The following is a 17,826-nucleotide window of genomic DNA, read 5'->3' on the forward strand; positions in this document are numbered from 1 at the left end:
TATGGTCACATATTCAGTGAGTGGAAGCAGGCAAAAATGTTGACTTTGGCTCAGCTGGCAAAGTTGTCCAAAAACAGTGAGTTGCCCATAGAGCTTCTGAGCTACCTGTCACCAAAAGTGTTCAAGTCAACCAATACATCATCCTCAATAGCTGCCTTAGCGATCCTTCAAAATACAAATCTGTCTCACCTTACTGAAAACTTCAGTGGGGACCACCAACCCCTGCCACCTACCCTCAACTCAGACTTACCAAGAAGCATAACCTGCATGTTTTGAGGGATGGATGCCGAGTAATGGGATGGGGAAGCTGCAGGCTAGAACCTGCCTCCTCTGGGGCCTCTTTGTCGGTTTCCTCCTGTGTAAGCAGTGCCCTCAGTTTGCAGACTGTCTACCTGGTGCCTGTCCGCCTTCCCTCCACACACCTCTGGACAAGCAGCTGCATCCTGAGCAATGTGCTAGCTGTTTTCAACAACAGCAGTTGTGGGAACCTTCCCCTAACTCTGCAAAATCTCCAATGGTTTCTTGTTTGTTTTCTTTGAGACAGAGTCTGGCTCTGTTGCCCAGGCTGGAGTGCAGTGACGCAATCTCAGCTCACTGCAACTTCTGCCTTCTGGGTTCAAGCAGTTCTCCTGCCTCAGCCTCCCAAGTAGCTGGGATTACAGGCATGCACCACCATGCCTGGCTAATTTTTTTTTTTTTTTTTTTTTTTGAGATGGAGTCTCGCTCTGTTGCCAGGCTGCAGTGGCATGATCTTGGCTCACTACAACCTCTGCCTCCCAGGTTCAGGCAATTCTCCTGCCTCAGCCTCCTGAGTAGCTGGGACTACAGGCGCATGCCACCATGCCCAGCTAATTTTTGTATTTTTAGTAAAGACAGAGTTTCACCATATTGGCCAGGATTGTCTCAATCTCTTGACCTTGTGATCTGCCCACCTCAGCCTCTCCAAGTGCTGGGATTACGGGCATGAGCCCTTGCATGCGGCCAATTTTTGTATTTTTAATAGAGACGGGGTTTCACCATGTTGGCCAGGCTGGTCTCGAACTCCTTGCCTCAAGTGATCTGCCTGCCTCGCCAGTGGGGTTTTGAGAAACCCAGGCACCTGCTGCATCCCTTAACCACCCACATACACTGCCCATGACTGGCTATTGGATCCATTATGTTTGTTTTAGGTGCCAGGAACAGAAACCACTCTAGATCAGGATTTTATAAACATGTATTAAATCCCTTTGAAGAGAAAGGATTTAATACTTCAATAATTGGCTGCTGACAAAATTTGTGGAAGGGCTGAAGAAGTGAGCCATCTGCTGGAGTCCAGAACTCCACTGCAGAACTGCTGCCACCGAGACAGCACCTGCCTCTTCCACAGTCAGTGGTGGGGGAGGGTGTGGAGTGGGGGTTGGTGGTGGTCAATAGGGTGCACTGGAACTACTGAGTTGAAGAACACCACATCATAGGTGCAACCGAGGGATCAGCAGGCCCTTGCCACTGCCTCTATAACTGTCTCCTGTCTCCCACTGTGCTGGTGGCACAATGCTGGAACACTGCTACAGAAAATCTTAACACCTCCAAGACGATCTTGACAGTAGCAAGAGTCAAACCAGTCGGAAGATGGCCCCAGCCCACGTCTGCCATCCATATCTCGTGGAAGTACATCTAACTGGTAGAACTTAATTCCCTGTTAGTATCTTTGCAGCAAAGAGATCTGAGAAATATAGTTTTTAACTCTCCAACTATGCAATCTAGAAGGCACCCTAGAGGGAGGTGGGAAAGAATGCTGGATCTCCATCAGCCATATCCAGCCCAGTTATACAGGTCCAATAACCATTCCACCCCACCCCTCTCTCCTGGATTAGCAACCTTGCAATCTGGGGACTGAACATCAGCTTAAGAGGTAGTCTTTACTGGTCTAAGAATACTAACATCTCCCACGGTTCAGAAATGGGCACATAACCTAATTCTGGCCAATGAGACTTAAGGAGAGGGTTGCCGGAAGGGTATGGAAAACTTGCTGCTTCCTTTTTCTTAAAAGGAAAGGAAGTCCAGTTCCTCTTCCCCTCAAATGTGAGCAGAGAAGCATGTCATCTTGTGACCATGAAATGAACTGGCCTTAGCATGAAGCCTACACAACATATGGCAATGCAGGGGCATGGAAAAAGCCTGGGTCCTTTATGACATCACGGAGCCAATGAAAACACCACCCTGAATCCCACTCATGGTGCTTGCTGCCTGTGGACTTCTGTTTACTTGAACATACCTGAAGACATGAGTTTACTGTTTCAGTCAGTTGAATCAGGTTCCTGTTACCTGCAGTCCAGAGTACCTCAACTGGCACATGGCTCCAGTCTGCTTTTTACGACGTTCTCAAAGAGCTTCAAGACCTCCATGACATGACATGACATGACATGACTATCTGGTTCTCCTCTTACTTGTCTGACTGCTCCACCTAGCAGCTTTGCAGACTCACCTACCCGATACCCAAGGAAGGAACCCACTTTCTGCTCTGTATACTCCCCTAAAGCAATCTAATTACACCCATGGGTTCAATTTCTACCTACATGAGACGGCCCATACACTAACATTTTCAATTCCAGCCTCCTCTCTGAGCTGCAAATCTGTATCTGCCTGCAGGCCACCTCCACTTTGATATCCCAAAAGCATCAGAGACCAGCCCAGGTCTGAAGCTGTGATTTGCTTCTCCTCTGAGGCATCCCACCTCTGTGAATGACACCAGCACCCATCCAGTCCTGCAGTCACAAAACCCAGAGGTCATCTCTCTCACCTCTGTCTCCCCATCCTACCACCCAATCCACCAGGTCCTGTCAATTTTTCCTCTCCATCTTCTCAGTCTCCACCTTGGTTCAGAGCCACCATCATCTCTTATCTAGACAACTGTACCAGTCTTCTTCCCTGGTCTCCTGGATCCATTCTGCCTCCCTGGCCTCCCTCCCTCCATCCACAGCAGCCACAGGGATCTTTCAGAAATGCAGATCAGATCATGGCTGTCTTAGTCTGTGTAGGCTGCTGTAACAAACTACCGTAGACTAGGTGGTTTAGAAACAACAGAAATGTATTTTGCACAGTTCTGGAGACTGAGAAGTCCTAGATCCAAGGGCTAGCAGATTCAATGTCTGGTAAGGACCTGATTTCTGGTTCCACCATCTTCTCATCATGTCCTCACATGGTAGAAGGGGTGAGGGAGCTCTCTGGGATCTCTTTTATAAAGTCACTAATTGCATTAATGAGGGCTCTGCCTTCATGACCTAGTTACCTCCCAAAAACCCACCTCCTAATACCATCATATTGGGGGTTAGGATTTTAACATGAATTTTGGAGAAACACAAACATTCAGTCTATAGCATTCTGCCTCCATCCCCGCCCCCCGCCAAATTCACATCCTTCTCACATGCAAAATACATTCATTCCTTACATCCCAACAGCCCCAAAAGTCTTAACTCATTCCAGCATCAACTCTGAAGTCTAAAATCCAAAGTTTTATTATCTAAGTGTCATCTAAGTCAAATATGGCTGAGACTCAAGGTGTGATGCATGCTGGGGCAAATTGTTCTCCAGCTGTGAGCCTGTTAAATCAAGCAAGTTATTTGCTTCCAAAATACAATGGTGGGACAGGTATAAGATAGACCATTCCAAAAGGGAAAAATAGGAAAGAAGAAAGGAATAGCAGATCCAAATTACATCCAAACTACAAGGCAAACTCCATGAGATCTTAAGGCTCAAGAAAAATCATTTTTGGTTCATTAAATGCTCTGCTTCCAGGCCCACTGAGGCAGCCTTCCAGATCCACGATGGTGTTGGTCCCACCCTCTGTACCCTCTGGGGTGGTGGTCCTGTCCCTCCAGCTCTATCCAGCAGAGGTCATGTTCCCAGGGCTCTGGGTAGCCCCACCCCAACAGCTCTGGGCAGCTCTTCCTCCATGGCTTTGGACAGAGGCCCTCTAACCTGTTGAATGCAAGGCATTGTCCCTGACTTTTGAAAGCAAGGAGATAGCCTTGATGATCTCTGAATTGCCTTCAGGGTCATTCTTCCCTTGTCTTGAACAATAGTTTGCATTCTGGTCTTGTCCTGAAAAACCCAAGAAGTCAAACAGCCTTCCTTCATCCCTCCCCATCTCCTTCCCCTTCAATTCAAGATGGCAGTTTTCCAGCTGGGATGGCTGATTAAGTTCATAACCATTACAGTCTCCTTATGGAGACTAATGTTTTCTCCCAAACATTCTTTCTGATTCTTTGCAATATGCATAGGCTGAAAATTTTTCAAATCTTTACATTTTGCTTCCTATTTGCTTAAAAGTCGCATCTTTAACTCATTTATTTCTACTTATATTTTACTGTAAGCAGTCAGGAGGAGCCAAGCCACAGCTTCAACACTTTGCTTAGAAACAGCTTCAGTTAAATATCCCATTTCATTGCTCACAAGTTCTACCTCCTATAAAGCACTAGAACATGGACATAATTCAGCCAAGTTCTTTGCCATTTTGTAACAAGATGGTCTTTTTTCCATCGTCCAATATCTTCCTCATTTCCTCATCCAAATGGCCTTTTTCATTTGTATTTCTACCAATACTCTGTTCAGGATTCCTTAGTTATTATCAGGTTCCTGATTTTAAAAATTTGAAGTTTTCTTTACAGTTCCACTGCACTCCAGCCTGGGTGACAAAAGTGAGACCCTGTCTCAAAAGAAAGAAAAAGGACACTAATCTCACTCACGAGGGCTCTGCCCCCAGGAACCCCACGACATAATCACTTCCCAAAGGCCCACCTCCCAACATCAGCACCTGGGATTTCAACATATGGATGTTGGGGAGATACAGAGTCACCTTGATCTTGGATTTCTCAGCCCCCGAAACTGTGAGAAATAAATTTCTGTTGTTTATAAGCCACAGTCTATGGTATTGCTATGGCAGCCAAAAGGACTAAGGCACTTCCTCGGAACCACATGCCATTCTTTTGCAGCACCTACTATCAATGTATACTTTACACTCTCCATTAACCAGTGTGATTATTTGATCATTATCTGAATCCTCCACTACACTGTAAGCTTCATAATGCAGAGATTGGTAGTGTCTTTTTGCTGATCACTAAATCCCCTGGGTCCAGCCCAGCCAATAGCAGTTGACCAGTAATTACCTTTAAATGAACTCCATACCTTTAAGTCATTATAATAAATAATGGTGGCTTATGCTTTTAAGAAAGTCTCTGCCCCCCAATGCTATAGCTGGTTTGTTCATATGTAGGCATCTGACTAGAACTTGGAAATTTTCTCTCTCTCCCTCTCTCTGTGCCATAAGGCCTGTAACTTGAGAGCTGTGCCTCCAATTGCTAGCTACTTATCAATCTCTATTCTTCCTTAGTAAGAGAACTCCAATTTTAGCTGAGCACATTACCGCTATGAATGAAGACAACATATCCAGCTGCCCTTGCAGCCAGGGGTGGCCATGTGACCAATTTCTAGTCAATGACACGCAAGGGGAAATGTTATATAAAATTTCTGAGATAGCATCCTAAAAAGGGGAAGGGTCATATCCTTTGCCTTTCCATTTCTCCACCTCTTTTCAGGGTGGAATTTGAATGAGATGGCTGGCACTTCAGCAACTATCTTGAATAGGAGGTGACCCTGGGAATGAAAACTCTGCTCAAAAATGATGGAGCAGAAAGATAGAAAGGGCCTATGCCACTAGTGACCATGGAGCAGCCATCCCAGCCATGGACTTCCTACCTCCAGACTTTTTTTTTAATAGAGGAAACACTTTAAGTTGTATTAAGTCTCTCTTGTCAGGTTTCCCTTATTGAAAGCCAAATATCATTGCTGTTGACAGTCATGTTCCTGACATGTAGAGATAATCCCTCTGCTGAGTGAGGGCAGAAAAAAGAAATCTCTCAACTTACTTTCCCCTGAGGCCCGGCTTCACCTCAGTCAAGGGAATAGCGAAGCATCCCCATTTTCATTAAGCTAATTCACATTGGCTTTCTGTCACTTGCAAACAAAAGTCTTGACTAATACATCAAGACTAGTCTGAAAGTGAAGACACGGAGAGACCTTCAAGCTCTGTTATAATTTAAAATGCAATCAAACAGCAAACATTTATTGAGCACTTATAATGTGTTGTGCACTGTTCTAAGGACCTCACCTAACATCATCTCTCTTCATTCTTCCAACATCCCTGTGAATTAGGTGACCGCATGTCCATTTTGCAGATTAGGAAACAGGCACGGGCAGGTGACTGGCCCGAGGTCACACATGCAATAAAATAGTGCAATTTTAACCTACGCAAGGTACAGAATTATAGGGGATGACCCAGTATCAAGTTTCCCTTTTGTTTTAGTTTTGGCTCCCTGATAGCAAGTCTGAGACTTTAGTGTAAGTCATTTATGTGGAAGGTGATCCCTGGAAGCAGAAGTAAGGGGTGAGAGGAATGGGACAGAGGGGGTGTTAGTGAAGTCAGTTGTAGTAATAGGGATGAGTACTTCTGGTCTCTGAGAAGGTTCCAGAGAGATCTGAATGGTCTAGAACACCTCTCTGAATCATCCATCTGTGACAGTAGAAGACTGGCATTTACTCGCCGGCTCCTGCCCCCATTAGTGAATGGCCTGGCACCTCTGGAACGTATGGGCAGAGCTCCCACAGGGATACCCCATCTATCAAATGGGGATGGAGATAACAGACTCATCTCATAGAGCTGCTGGGTTCCAAGAGTTAATATATGTAAAGCGCATCAAACCATGCTGAGCACAGGGAAAGCACTCAGTAATGTATGCTGTGTATGACCTGAGGGAAGAGCGTTCCATGCAGAGGGAATAGCAAATGTAAAGGGCCTGAGGCCAGGACATGTTCGCTGTGGAGGAGGCACAGCAAGGAGATCAGTGTGACTAGAGTGGGCTCCAGGGCTCGAGGAGTGGATGGTCAGAAGGTGTGAGTCACTGCATCCAGCCAGCAAAGGTTTCTTCACTCTTAAAAAGAGGTGCGAAGGATGTCCTAACTTCCACTTGTGGACATTCGCATGTAGTGATGTGATGCTTTGAGCTACAGCAGCCATCTTGGGACCGTGAAGGGCACACTGCAGGATAACAGAACACTGAAGATGATGGCACAAAAAGATAGACAGAACCAGAATCTTTTTTTTTTTTTTTTTTCTGAGACAGAGTCCTGCTCTGTCGCCCAGGCTGGAATGCAGTGGCATGATATCAGCTCGCTGCAACCTCTGCCTCTCAGTTTCAAGCGATTCTCCTGTCTCAGCCTCTGGAGTAACTGGGACTACAAACGCGTGCCACCATGCCTGGCTAATTTTGGTACTTTTGGTAGAGACAGGGTTTCACTATGTTGGCTAGGCTGGTCTCGAACTCCTGGCCTCAAGTGATTTGCTTGCCTCAGCCTTCCAAAGTGCTGGGATTACAGGTGTGAGCCACTGCACCCAGCCAGAACTGGAGTCTTTGTTCAACTGCCTCTTTACCAACCTTAGACATGCCTACCACATCTTATTATGTGAGAAAACAAACCTTCTTATTGCTTAAGCAATTTTGAATTAGGCCATAGATATCTTAACACAGAGAATTTGATACCAGGAAATGAGGTCCCCCTGAATACACCATGATGAAAGAATCAGGCCAGAGCTCCACTTTTCCACTCTAGAAACTGTTATCTTGCCATTCTTACTTCTTATAATGAGAAAGATGTTTTAGAAGGGATAACTTCCTTCTTGATGAAATTCTCTAATTTTTTTTTTTTTTTTTTTTTTTTTTTTTGAGACAGAGTCTCGCTTTGTCGCCCAGGCTGGAGTGCAGTGGCGGGATCTCGGCTCACTGCAAGCTCCGCCTCCCAGGTTCCCGCCATTCTCCTACCTCAGCCTCCCGAGTAGCTGGGACTACAGGCGCCCGCCACCTCACCCGGCTAGTTTTTTTGTATTTTTTTAGTAGAGACGGGGTTTCACCGCTTTAGCCAGTATGGTCTCGATCTCCTGACCTCGTGATCCGCCCGTCTCGGCCTCCCAAAGTGCTCTGGGGCTGAGGTGTGGTTGTCAGTTCTACTTCTGGAAACAAAGTATCATTTAGGTGTCCACGGGAATTATGTTTGGAAAGGGAAAGGCTCAAATCTTGGTCTCAGTGTTCTAAGGTTTTGTGAGAGACTAAGAACCCAAAATAAAAGATCTTCAACAGCAAAATGGATGTTACGCAATTCACAGAGCACTATATGAGCACTCTCCCAATTCACACAACTCTGAGTGAGGAGCAGCATTACTTCATTTTACAGACAGGATTCAGACAGTGTCAGCAACTGGCTCAAGGCAAAGTAGAAACCCCTGGCCCCCTCCTCCATGTGGAGTTTTCTTGGGCTGGCAGGGTAAGTATGCATTCCTCCATGTTCGTGCCATCCACGTGGAGAAGGAAGACAAGCAAACCAGACATGGTTGTCTTCAACCGAGTCTGGGATTGTCCACCTTCCTGCTTGGAGTTGGTGGTTAGGTGGCTCCACAGTATGGACTTGTATGACCTGACTTTCATTTCAGCTGATCTTGAACAAGCGGGTCTATAACTGCACCTACTTCCAGTAGTGTTGTAATGATACAAACAGTGTGGAACTCGAAGGCAGGGCCCACACATTGTCAGCGCGATTCCTGAGGGCTCCGTGTGACAGTCACTGTTGCTGAACCAAGGCAACCAGCCGTGGGGCAGAGAGCGGACTCCGGAGCCAGACTATCTGGATTTGAATGCGGATTCGGCCACTTACTAACTCCATGATCTTGGGTAAATCACTTAAACCTCTGTGTCTCAGTCTCCTCTTCTGTAAAATGGGAATAACAATCATACCTTCCTTGCAGAGTTGTTTTGAGGTTTAGATAAGTCAATATTCGTGCAAAATGTTTGGAACGGCGCCAGACACAGCCAGCACCAGATTGGAAGTGGAACCGTTGGTGGGGATCATCACCTCGCTGGCTAGGAGCCCTAGCAGCGGGGCAGCAGCGCACTGCAGGATTTGCCAACTCATCCCGGCTGGGCAGCTTCGCCTCGCTCTCCGCCCCCGCCCCCGCGGCCTAAGTCACCGCGGCCGGTGCGTCACCCGCGCCCCTCCCGCCCCGCGACCTGCAAACTCACCCTGAGTCAGCCAGCCCGGGCGCTTCCACTCCCCGGACGCCGCGCGGCGGAGGGGAGGCGGGAGGCGCCCCCCGGTGGAGAGCCGGAGCCCCGCGCGAGTTCGGCTGCACCTGGCGAGCGGAGCCTGAGTAGCGGGGGGGACCGCGGGGTTGAGACCGGACCACGGCGGGGCCGGGGGAGAAACGCGCCCTGGCCCGGGCCCCCCCACCCGACCGCGCAGAATGGTACGGCCCGGCCAGAGTTAAGGCCTGAGGAGGCGGCGAGTCCCGCGGCGGCAGCGGCGACGACGGTGGCGGCGACGATGGGGCTCCGTGCTGGAGGAGCGCTGGGCAGAGCCGGCGCGGATCGGGGGGCGCCCGAGGGGCCCGGGCCGAGCGGTGGCGCGCAGGGCGGCAGCATCCACTCGGGCTGCATCGCCGCGGTACACAACGTGCCACTGAACGTGCTTATCCGGCCGCTGCCGTCCGTGCTGGACCCCGCCAAGGTGCAGAGCCTCGTGAACACTATCCGGGTGAGGCCCCGAGGAGTCCAGCCAGCTGGAGGGAGGGCTTTGGAGGGGAGGTCGCCGGAGGAGGGAGGTCGCCGCGATGGAGGCGAGACGGAGTGGTTCCGGGCTCAGCCGGAGCTTAGCATCTGCTGTGTGACCTTGAGCAAGTGGCTGGGCCTTTCTGGGCCTCTGTTTCCTCACTTGAGCAAGGAGGGAATTGGACGAGATAATTAAAGTAGTGATGATAATGCTTATAACGCTAGTGCTTGCAGTGGTCCAGGAACTGCAGGAAGTCCCTTAGTTTCCAATGCCAACCCAATGAGTACCTATGAGGTAGAGAGTGTCTCTTTTGCAAACGAGAAACTGAGGCAGGGAAGATTTCAGCGGCTTGACTAAGATCAGGCGCTTAAAAAGTGGCACGGCTAGGATTCACACCCAGGCAGCCGGCCCCCACTGCCCAGCACATGGCCACTGCACTACCCGGAGATAAGCCGTGGGTTATCATGGCTGTGACAGTCAGTGACAGTGGGACCGGGTGTGTCGTATCTGCTGGGAGGCCCTCGTCTGAATGGGAAGTGGAGGAGGTCAAGGGTCAGCTCCACCACTGAGGGAGGGTGTTAAGAATGCCGGAGTGATTCTGGCAGGTGCAAGAACAGGTGTCAGGTTAGGCCTACACGACATTGAGTCCCCTCCCCCCTGACCCTTGGAAGGCGAGCGCATGAGATCCCTAAGCCCCACCCAGCACCTCTACAGCCACCCCCGATTAACTTTCAGTCCTAGTATTTACACTGCTGTCCTCACTGCCTGGAGCCACTTCCCCCAACAACCACAGGGCCTGCCCCCCTGCCTGGTCCAGCTCTCTGCCTCCTTGATCACCCTTGGTCAGGGTCCCTGGCGTCTCTAGCTCTCCCCTTAGCCCGAGATGTTTCTCAGGATACCACTTATGTCCACCAGAAATTATATCATACATTTATTTGTGTTGCATTTTATTTTCTGTCTTCCCGACCTCTTGTGAACTCTACAAGGGCGAGGACCTTGTCCCATCTTATCTGTTGCCACAACAGTAGCACAGTGCCTGGCTGAGATGGGAAGGGATCTGCCATACACGCCCTGTCCCACCACTGGGCTTTTTCTCCTATTGAGAACCTCTTCTGTCTCTGCCTTGTTGTTTCTGACTCTTCCTCAGTCTTCCTGTCTCAGTGTCAGCATCTTCCCTGACCGTCCCTACCAGGTTAGGAGCTCTGTGGGCCTGCAGCCACCTGTGTGACCACCTGCATAGCTCTGATCTACTGGCTTTTTTTTTTTAAAGACATTGTCTCTCTCTGTCGCCCAGGCTGGGGTGCAGTGGCGCGATCTCGGCTCACGGCAACTTCTGCCTCCCAGGTTCAAGCTATTCTCCTGCCTCAGCATCCTGAGTAGCTGGGATTACAGGCACCCGCCACCACGCCTGGCTGGTTGTTGTATTTTAGTAGAGATGGGGTTTCACCATATTGGCCAGGCTGGCCTCAAACTCCAGACCTCAAGTGATCTGCCCGCCTCAACCTCCCAAAGTGCTGGGATTACAGCTCACTGGCTTTTAACGTCCTGTTTAGACACCTGCCTTCCATGCTAGAACTGTAGGCTCCAAGGGCCAGAACCAGCTCTTCCTTTGCTTACGTACACCTATATTAGTTTTCTGGGGCCACTGTAGGTTACCACAAAGTTGATGGCTTAAAACAACACAGCTTTATTTATCGTCAGAAGTCCAAAATGGGTCTTACTGGGCTAACATCAAGCAGGGCTGCACTGTTTTCTATAGGCTCTAGGGGAGAATCTATTTCCTCACCTTTCCCAGCTTCCAGATGCCACCCACACTGCGTGGCTTCTGGCCTCTTCCTCTAACCAGCAACATTAGACCAAGGCCTTCTCACATCGCATCACTCTGACCTCTTCTTCTGCTCCCTCTTCCCAGTTTTAAGGACGCTGATAATGACATTCGACCCATCTAGATAACCTTGGATAATTTCTGCATCTCAAGATCCTTACCTTAATTCCGTCCGCCAAGTCCCTTTTCTCATGTAAGGTAACGTATTCACAAGGGTTCAGACGTGGACATCTTTGGGAGCCATCATTCTGGCCATCCACCATCGTGCCTTCAGTACCCAGCACAAGGCCTGCCTGGCACGGCTGCCCCTCCGTAGTGCTCTACGGATGCCCGGTAGGCATCAGCTCACTGACTCTTCAGCAGCAGCCCTCTAGGATGTCTTATTCCCAGTTTACAGGTGAGGAATGTCATTCAGAGGGCTGGGTGCCCCAGCTGCTGTGGAGAGGAGCCGAGATCCAAAGTCAGGTGTGCCGAGTTCCAGAGCGCAGGCTCGTGACTGCTGCGCCTTACTGCTGAATAATCATTTGTGGAGTCATGAGAGAGGACCCGTGGGCCAGCAGCAGGAGGCATTCCAGGCCGCTCACACTTAATGGGGTCTCCCCAGAGTGCTCTACGCTGCACCCATCCTGCCCCAGGCTTTCCCTACTTAGAGGATGACCCACTCTCCACCTGGCTGTGCGGGCCCCTAACAGGAAGCCAACTTAGATTCTCCCTTTTCTCTTGCCCTTGGATTCACCCCTCTGCCAGACCCCTCGGACCTGCCCCCTAAATGTGTCCCAAACCCGTCTACCTCTCCCTGTCCCCACCACACCATCATCCAGACCAGCATCTTCTGCTGAATGCCTGCAAAGGCCTCCCCTCTGTCTTCCTGCCTTGTGCCCTTGTCCGCCCTGCCAAGTCTGTTCTCCCGTGACAGCATTCTAGAGTGTGCATCAGATCATATCACTCTCCCCTATCGCGAACACTCCAGGCCCACCAACTTCTCTCAGAAACGGATCTGCACCATCTGGCTCCTGCTGGCCTTTCTGACCGTTCCTCGAGCCCTGGAGGCCACTCTAGTCACACTGGCCTCCTTGCTGTGCTTCCTATACGGTGAAGGTGCTCTGGCCTCAGGCCCTTTGCGTTTGCTGTTCCCTCTGCGTGGAATCTTCTTCCCTCAGGTCATACACAGCATACATTACTGAGCGCTTTCGATGTGCCAAGCATGATTTAAAGTGCTTTATATATATTAACTCATTTAACCCAAAAGCTCTGTGAGATGGATCGGTTATCTCCATCCCATTTGATAGATGGGGCAACTGAGGCACAAAAAGATTAATTGCCGAAGATCACATAGCTGTTAAGCAGCGAGCTAGATTTGAACCCGGGCAGCTACGCTCTTAATTGAAACTATTCCACTTCTCTCTTTTTTTTTTTTTTTTTTTTGAGATGGAGTCTCGCTCCGTCGCCTGTGCTAGAGTGCAATGGTGCGATCTCAGCTCACTGCGACCTCTGCCTCCCGGGTTCAAGCGATTCTCCTGCCTCAGCCTCCTGAGTAACTGTGATTACAGGCATGCACCACCATGCCCAGCTAATTTTTGTGGTAGAGAGAGGGTTTTGCCATTTTAGCCAGGCTGGCCTCAAACTCCTGACCTCAAGCGATCCACCCACCTCGGCCTCCCAAAGTTCTCATTACAGGTGTGAGCAACCATGCCCAGCCCCGTTTCTGAATCTTTCCAAGTACTCTGCTTCCTTCTTACCTCAGAGAGGCCTTGTGGACCCCATCTCTGTCCTCTCACCTGTGTTATTGTCATTATAGCATTTGTCACTCTAATATTTACTTCTTGTTCCATCTGCCCCACTAGACTGGAGCCCCTTGAAGGCAGGGCCTTATTCAGTCTCATTCCAGCTGTACTGTATTCCCAGGGTCTACAACAGGGCCCAATGGATAGTGTGCATGTGGTGTACTGATACATGTGTGGGAGAAATCCCTGATTTGTAGCATCTGTCCATTTCTCTGGTGTAAATACTCTCCCATGGCTGATTTTCAAGCTACAAAGTGATGTCGACCAGCTCACAAAATTCCTGATATTTAGCAGTTGTCTCTCACAGTAGTCCGGTGTGATCACCTTATAAGGAGCGCGGCACAGGTGGACAAAGTCTGCTTTACAAACTGTCAAGCCTTGTACCATCCATTGACTCTGTGCCCCTTCTCCCCAGGAGGACCCAGACAGCGTGCCCCCCATCGATGTCCTCTGGATCAAAGGGGCCCAGGGAGGTGACTACTTCTACTCCTTCGGGGGCTGCCACCGCTACGCGGCCTACCAGCAGCTGCAGCAAGAGACCATCCCCGCCAAGCTTGTCCAGTCCACTCTCTCAGACCTAAGGGTGTACCTGGGGGCATCCACACCAGACTTGCAGTAGCAGCCTCCTTGGCACCTGCTGCCACCTTCAAGAGCCCAGAAGACACACCTGGCCTCCAGCAGGCTGGGCCATGCAGAAGGGATAGCAGGGGTGCATTCTCTTTGCACCTGGGAAGAAGGTCTGACTCTGGGCACCCCTCTCGCCAGCTACAAGGCCTTGGACTCACTGTGCAGTGTGGGAGCCCCAGTTCCCACCTCTGTGACAATAGGATCATGGCCTTACCCTTGAAGCATTACTGAGAAGGTGAAATGAGAACAGAGATGCGCTTGGAGAGCCACATGCTGCCGGCTTCAAATTCCCAAGGACAAGGATCCCTCTGCATTTTTGTCTATGTAACCTCTTATGTAGACTACATTCAGCTGCAAGGATAGGAAAACCTTGGTTGCAGTGGTTTAAACAAACAGAAGATTGTTTTTCCACATAGCATGGATTCTGGAGATGGGTGGCTAATGGTATTGGTTCAACAACTCCACAAAGGTAGGGGTGACATCTTGGATCCTTTTGCCTTGATCTCAGTGCTTGTTACTTCATGGTCCCAAGATGGCTGCTGTATCCCCAAGAATCATGTCTGCGTTCAAGGAAGGAGGGGTGGAGGAAGAGGAAGGGCCAAACTAGCTGGACCTGTCACCTATCAGAAAGTAAAACCTAGTCAGAAGTCTGTTTCCTGCTCTCTCCCTCTGCATATTTTCACTTAGATGCCCTTGGCCTGAGCCAGCTACCATTGCACCTCTAGCTGCAAAGAAAGCTAAGACAGCAGGGAACAGAATTGTCATGGTTGAGTAGACCAATCGTGCTCCATCTACTGAGACTGGTACACTGCCTCCTGCAATAAAACTGGGATCCCATTACCAAGAGAGAAAGGCGGAATTGTGTACCAGTTAGCTTTTGCTGTGTAACAAACCATCCCCAAACTTGGCAGCTAGAAACAAACCCTCTATTTTCCCACAATCCTGTGGGTTAGCAGTTTGGGCTGGGCTCAACAGGGCAGTTCTGCTGCTCCCACCTGGGATCCCTCATGGAGTTAAGGTCAGCTGTTGACCTCAGCTGGGCCTGGATGGTCTAGGATAGCCTTACTCACTTGCCTGGAAGGTGACAGGCTGTTGGCTGGAGTTGCTTGGTTCTCCTCCATGTGGCCTCTCCAGCAGGCTAGCTGAGGCTTATTCACATGATAGCTTCAGGGTTCCAAGAGAGTGAGAGTAGAAGCTGAAAGACTTCTTGGGTTCTTGGCCTGGAACTGGGACTAGGACAGTGTCACTTCTGCTAAATTCTCTCCGTCAGAGCAAATCACAAGGCTTTGCTCAGATTCAAGGGATGAGAAACAGACGACATGTCTTGATGAGGGGAACCACGCAGAGCTTGTGGCCATTTTTCACCTATCACAAATAATTTTGGATGGGCAAATAAAAGTATTTCCCTCTTCCCCCTTTCTCTCTCTGTTTCACGGGCCTCACTCTGCCAAGTCTGAAGGCACTAAGACATTGTCTTGGCCCTCAGGGTCTAGGGGAAGAGGTGTTGGGGCAGGAAGTGAGTCTCTCCAAGGACTGGACCCACTGTAGTAGGGGCACCTCCTTGCTGCACTGGTGGTATGGGGTTAGGCCAGGTAGGACATTCCAGAGGGGCTTCCGAAAATCAAGAGTCCCCAGGGAAAGGGAACAGAGTAAGGCAGGCCTTGTTCTCACTGCCCTCTAAGGGAACTTGGTCACTTGGCACTTTTAAGCCTCAGTTTCCCCAGTTCAATAATAAGGACAACAACTTTTCCCACGCATTCTCTTTCCCAGGGAAAGATGACTAAGGTGACCAATAATAGAACTGAAAAGGGAGAGTGTCCTGAGTGCAATGTTGTATCCTGGATTGGATCTTGGAACAAAAACAGGACATTAGTGGGAAAACTGTAAATCTGAAAAATGTCTGAATTTTAATTAATATACCAATTTCAGTCTCTTAGTTTTGACGAATGTACCATGGTGATGTAAGATGTTGACCTTGGGGTAGGCTGGGTGAAGGATATACAGGAACTCTTTATACTATCTCTGCAACTTTTCTGTAAATCTAGTATCATTCCAAAATAAAAGTTTATTTAATTAAAAAAAAAAAGGGGGTGTGCAATTCCTTTAGACCAGCGGTTCAGGGTCTCAAGCTTGTTTGCTAAATCCCAGATTGCTGGGCTCCACCCCCACTTTGTTTTTTTGTTTGTTTGTTTGTTTGTTTTGAGACAGGGTCATGCCCTGTCACCCAGGCTGGAGTGCAGTGGCACGATCATGGATCGCTGCAGCCTTGACCTCCCGGGCTTAAGTGATCTTCCCACCTCAGCCTCCTGAGTAGCTGGGACTACAGGTGCGCCCTTCTCATTTTTTGTAGAGATAGGGTCTTGCCATGTTCTCTGGGCTGGTCTTAAACTCCTGGCACAAGCGATTCTCCCGCCTCAGACTCCCAAAGTGCTGGGATTACAGATGTGGCCCCCGGAGTTTCTGATTCAGGTGAATTGGGGCAAGGCCCCAGTAATATATTTGCTTTTCTAAGAAGTTCCCAGATGATGCTGATGCTGCTGTTCAGGGACCGCACACTAAGAGCCACTCATTTAGACTGCGTCAGTTATTTTCAAATATAGTGACCTCCCCACTTCCATCGCCAGTGGAATGAGTCTACTCATTCCCCCCAGCTTGTCTACCATTAACTGTGTGACCTTGGGCAGTTCTGTCCCTTCCCTGGGGACTTCTTCCAGGCTGTCAGATGGGCTGTGTACCCCTAAGGTTTGTAGCGAGGGTGAGGTGCCACGGTCTTCTGCGAGTAAACTCCTCCTGTGCCCGCTGGGCTGGAATAAGAGTGAAGATGGTCGCCCCCTCCCGAAACAACTTCTCCTTCTTGCAGAGAAGACGCAACCAGGCAGCGCTAAGGGCCCTGCCAGGCACTGGGAAGGAGGTGCAGAACGGATTCGGAGTAGAGGGGGACTGGTTGGTCATTTAAGGAAGACCAGCTGGGTTTTAAAGGCTGTAACCTGCAGGTCGCTGAGAGTTGCGTTTCCCTCTTATAGCAGCAGGTGGCGCTGCTCTCCTGCCCCCACTGCAGGGCTGGCCCTCGGGCTTGCAGAGCTACCACTGTGGAAAGGGACTGGATGCGCGCGCCCGGCTGAGAGAGGCAGAATAGTTAATCCGGGTTCAGCCGGGAGTCTGGAGTTCAGGTTCTACTTACCTGCTCTTGTTCTGTGACCTTGCATACATGTCTACCCACTCCTGTCTATACTGGGGGTGCTGGGCCAGAGAATCTCAGGCTCAGCAAAGGAGGTACCTTCTCCAAGAAGCTTCTGGGCTCCTACTAGCTGGGCTACCGTGACCCTACATGTAGTGTCCCTCCCCAAACCAACCTCTGCCCCCAGGAACCTGGCTCCAGTGAAAGGCAGTATGTGCCTTCCCTGCCCTGGAATCCACCCATTTGACCTGTGGTAGATTTAAATTTCTTTTCTTTTCTTTTTCTTTTTCTTTTTTTTTTTTTTTTTCCATTTCACAAGGCTTTTCGTTGTTGTTGTTTTAGTAGAGACGAGGTTTCACCATGTTGGCCAGGCTGGTCTCAAACTCTTGGCCTCAGGTGATCCGCCCGCCTCGGCCTCCTGAAGTGCTGGGATTACAGGCGTGAGCCACCATGCCCAGCCATTTCACAAGTTTTATATAAGTATATTTACTTTTTAAAATGTGTTTGTTTGTTTGAGACAGGGTTTTGCTCTGTTACCAAAGCTGGCATGCAATGTCCTGATTATAGCTCACTGCAACCTCAAACTCCTGGCCTCAAGCCATCCTCCTGCCTCAGCCTCCCGAGTAGCTAGGACTACAGGCACCACCACACCTGGCTAATTTTTTTTTTTTTAAACGTTTTATACAGACCAGGTCTTGCTCTGTCGCCTAGGGTGGTTGGTCTCCAACTCCTGGCCTCAAGTGATCCTCCTGCCTTGGCCTCCCAAAGTATTGGTATTACAG

At 49.6% G+C, this 17,826-nt stretch overlaps 1 protein-coding gene and 1 long non-coding RNA gene across 2 annotated transcripts in view; one reads left to right on the forward strand and one right to left on the reverse strand.

Annotated features, from left to right (window-relative positions):
• The window catches only part of LOC135965623 (uncharacterized), a 46,344-nt gene extending 37,107 nt beyond the window's left edge, over positions 1-9,237 (reverse strand). Inside the window, exon 1 of the long non-coding RNA XR_010578611.2 lies at positions 9,105-9,237. This is a non-coding gene — a long non-coding RNA (uncharacterized lncRNA). The remainder of the gene's footprint in view (positions 1-9,104) is intronic.
• A 135-nt stretch (positions 9,238-9,372) lies between these two features.
• SRXN1 (sulfiredoxin 1) lies at positions 9,373-15,952 on the forward strand. The gene is made up of 2 exons (XM_005568587.4): positions 9,373-9,615; positions 13,655-15,952. The coding sequence occupies exons 1-2, from the start codon at positions 9,406-9,408 to the stop codon at positions 13,856-13,858; spliced, it is 414 nt and encodes a 137-aa protein (XP_005568644.3). The 5' UTR covers positions 9,373-9,405; the 3' UTR covers positions 13,859-15,952.
• Positions 15,953-17,826: the final 1,874 nt, after the last annotated feature.

Source organism: Macaca fascicularis, chromosome 10 (assembly GCF_037993035.2).
Source record: "Macaca fascicularis isolate 582-1 chromosome 10, T2T-MFA8v1.1".
NCBI classification, from domain to species: Eukaryota; Metazoa; Chordata; class Mammalia; order Primates; family Cercopithecidae; genus Macaca; species Macaca fascicularis.

Coding starts and splice junctions, on each gene's coding strand:
- SRXN1 (XM_005568587.4), top strand. CDS start 9,406: ATGGGGCTCCGTGCTGGAGGAGCGCTGGGCAGAGCCGGCGCGGATCGG. Junction 9,616..13,654: donor GCCTCGTGAACACTATCCGG/GTGAGGCCCCGA, acceptor CCTTCTCCCCAG/GAGGACCCAGACAGCGTGCC.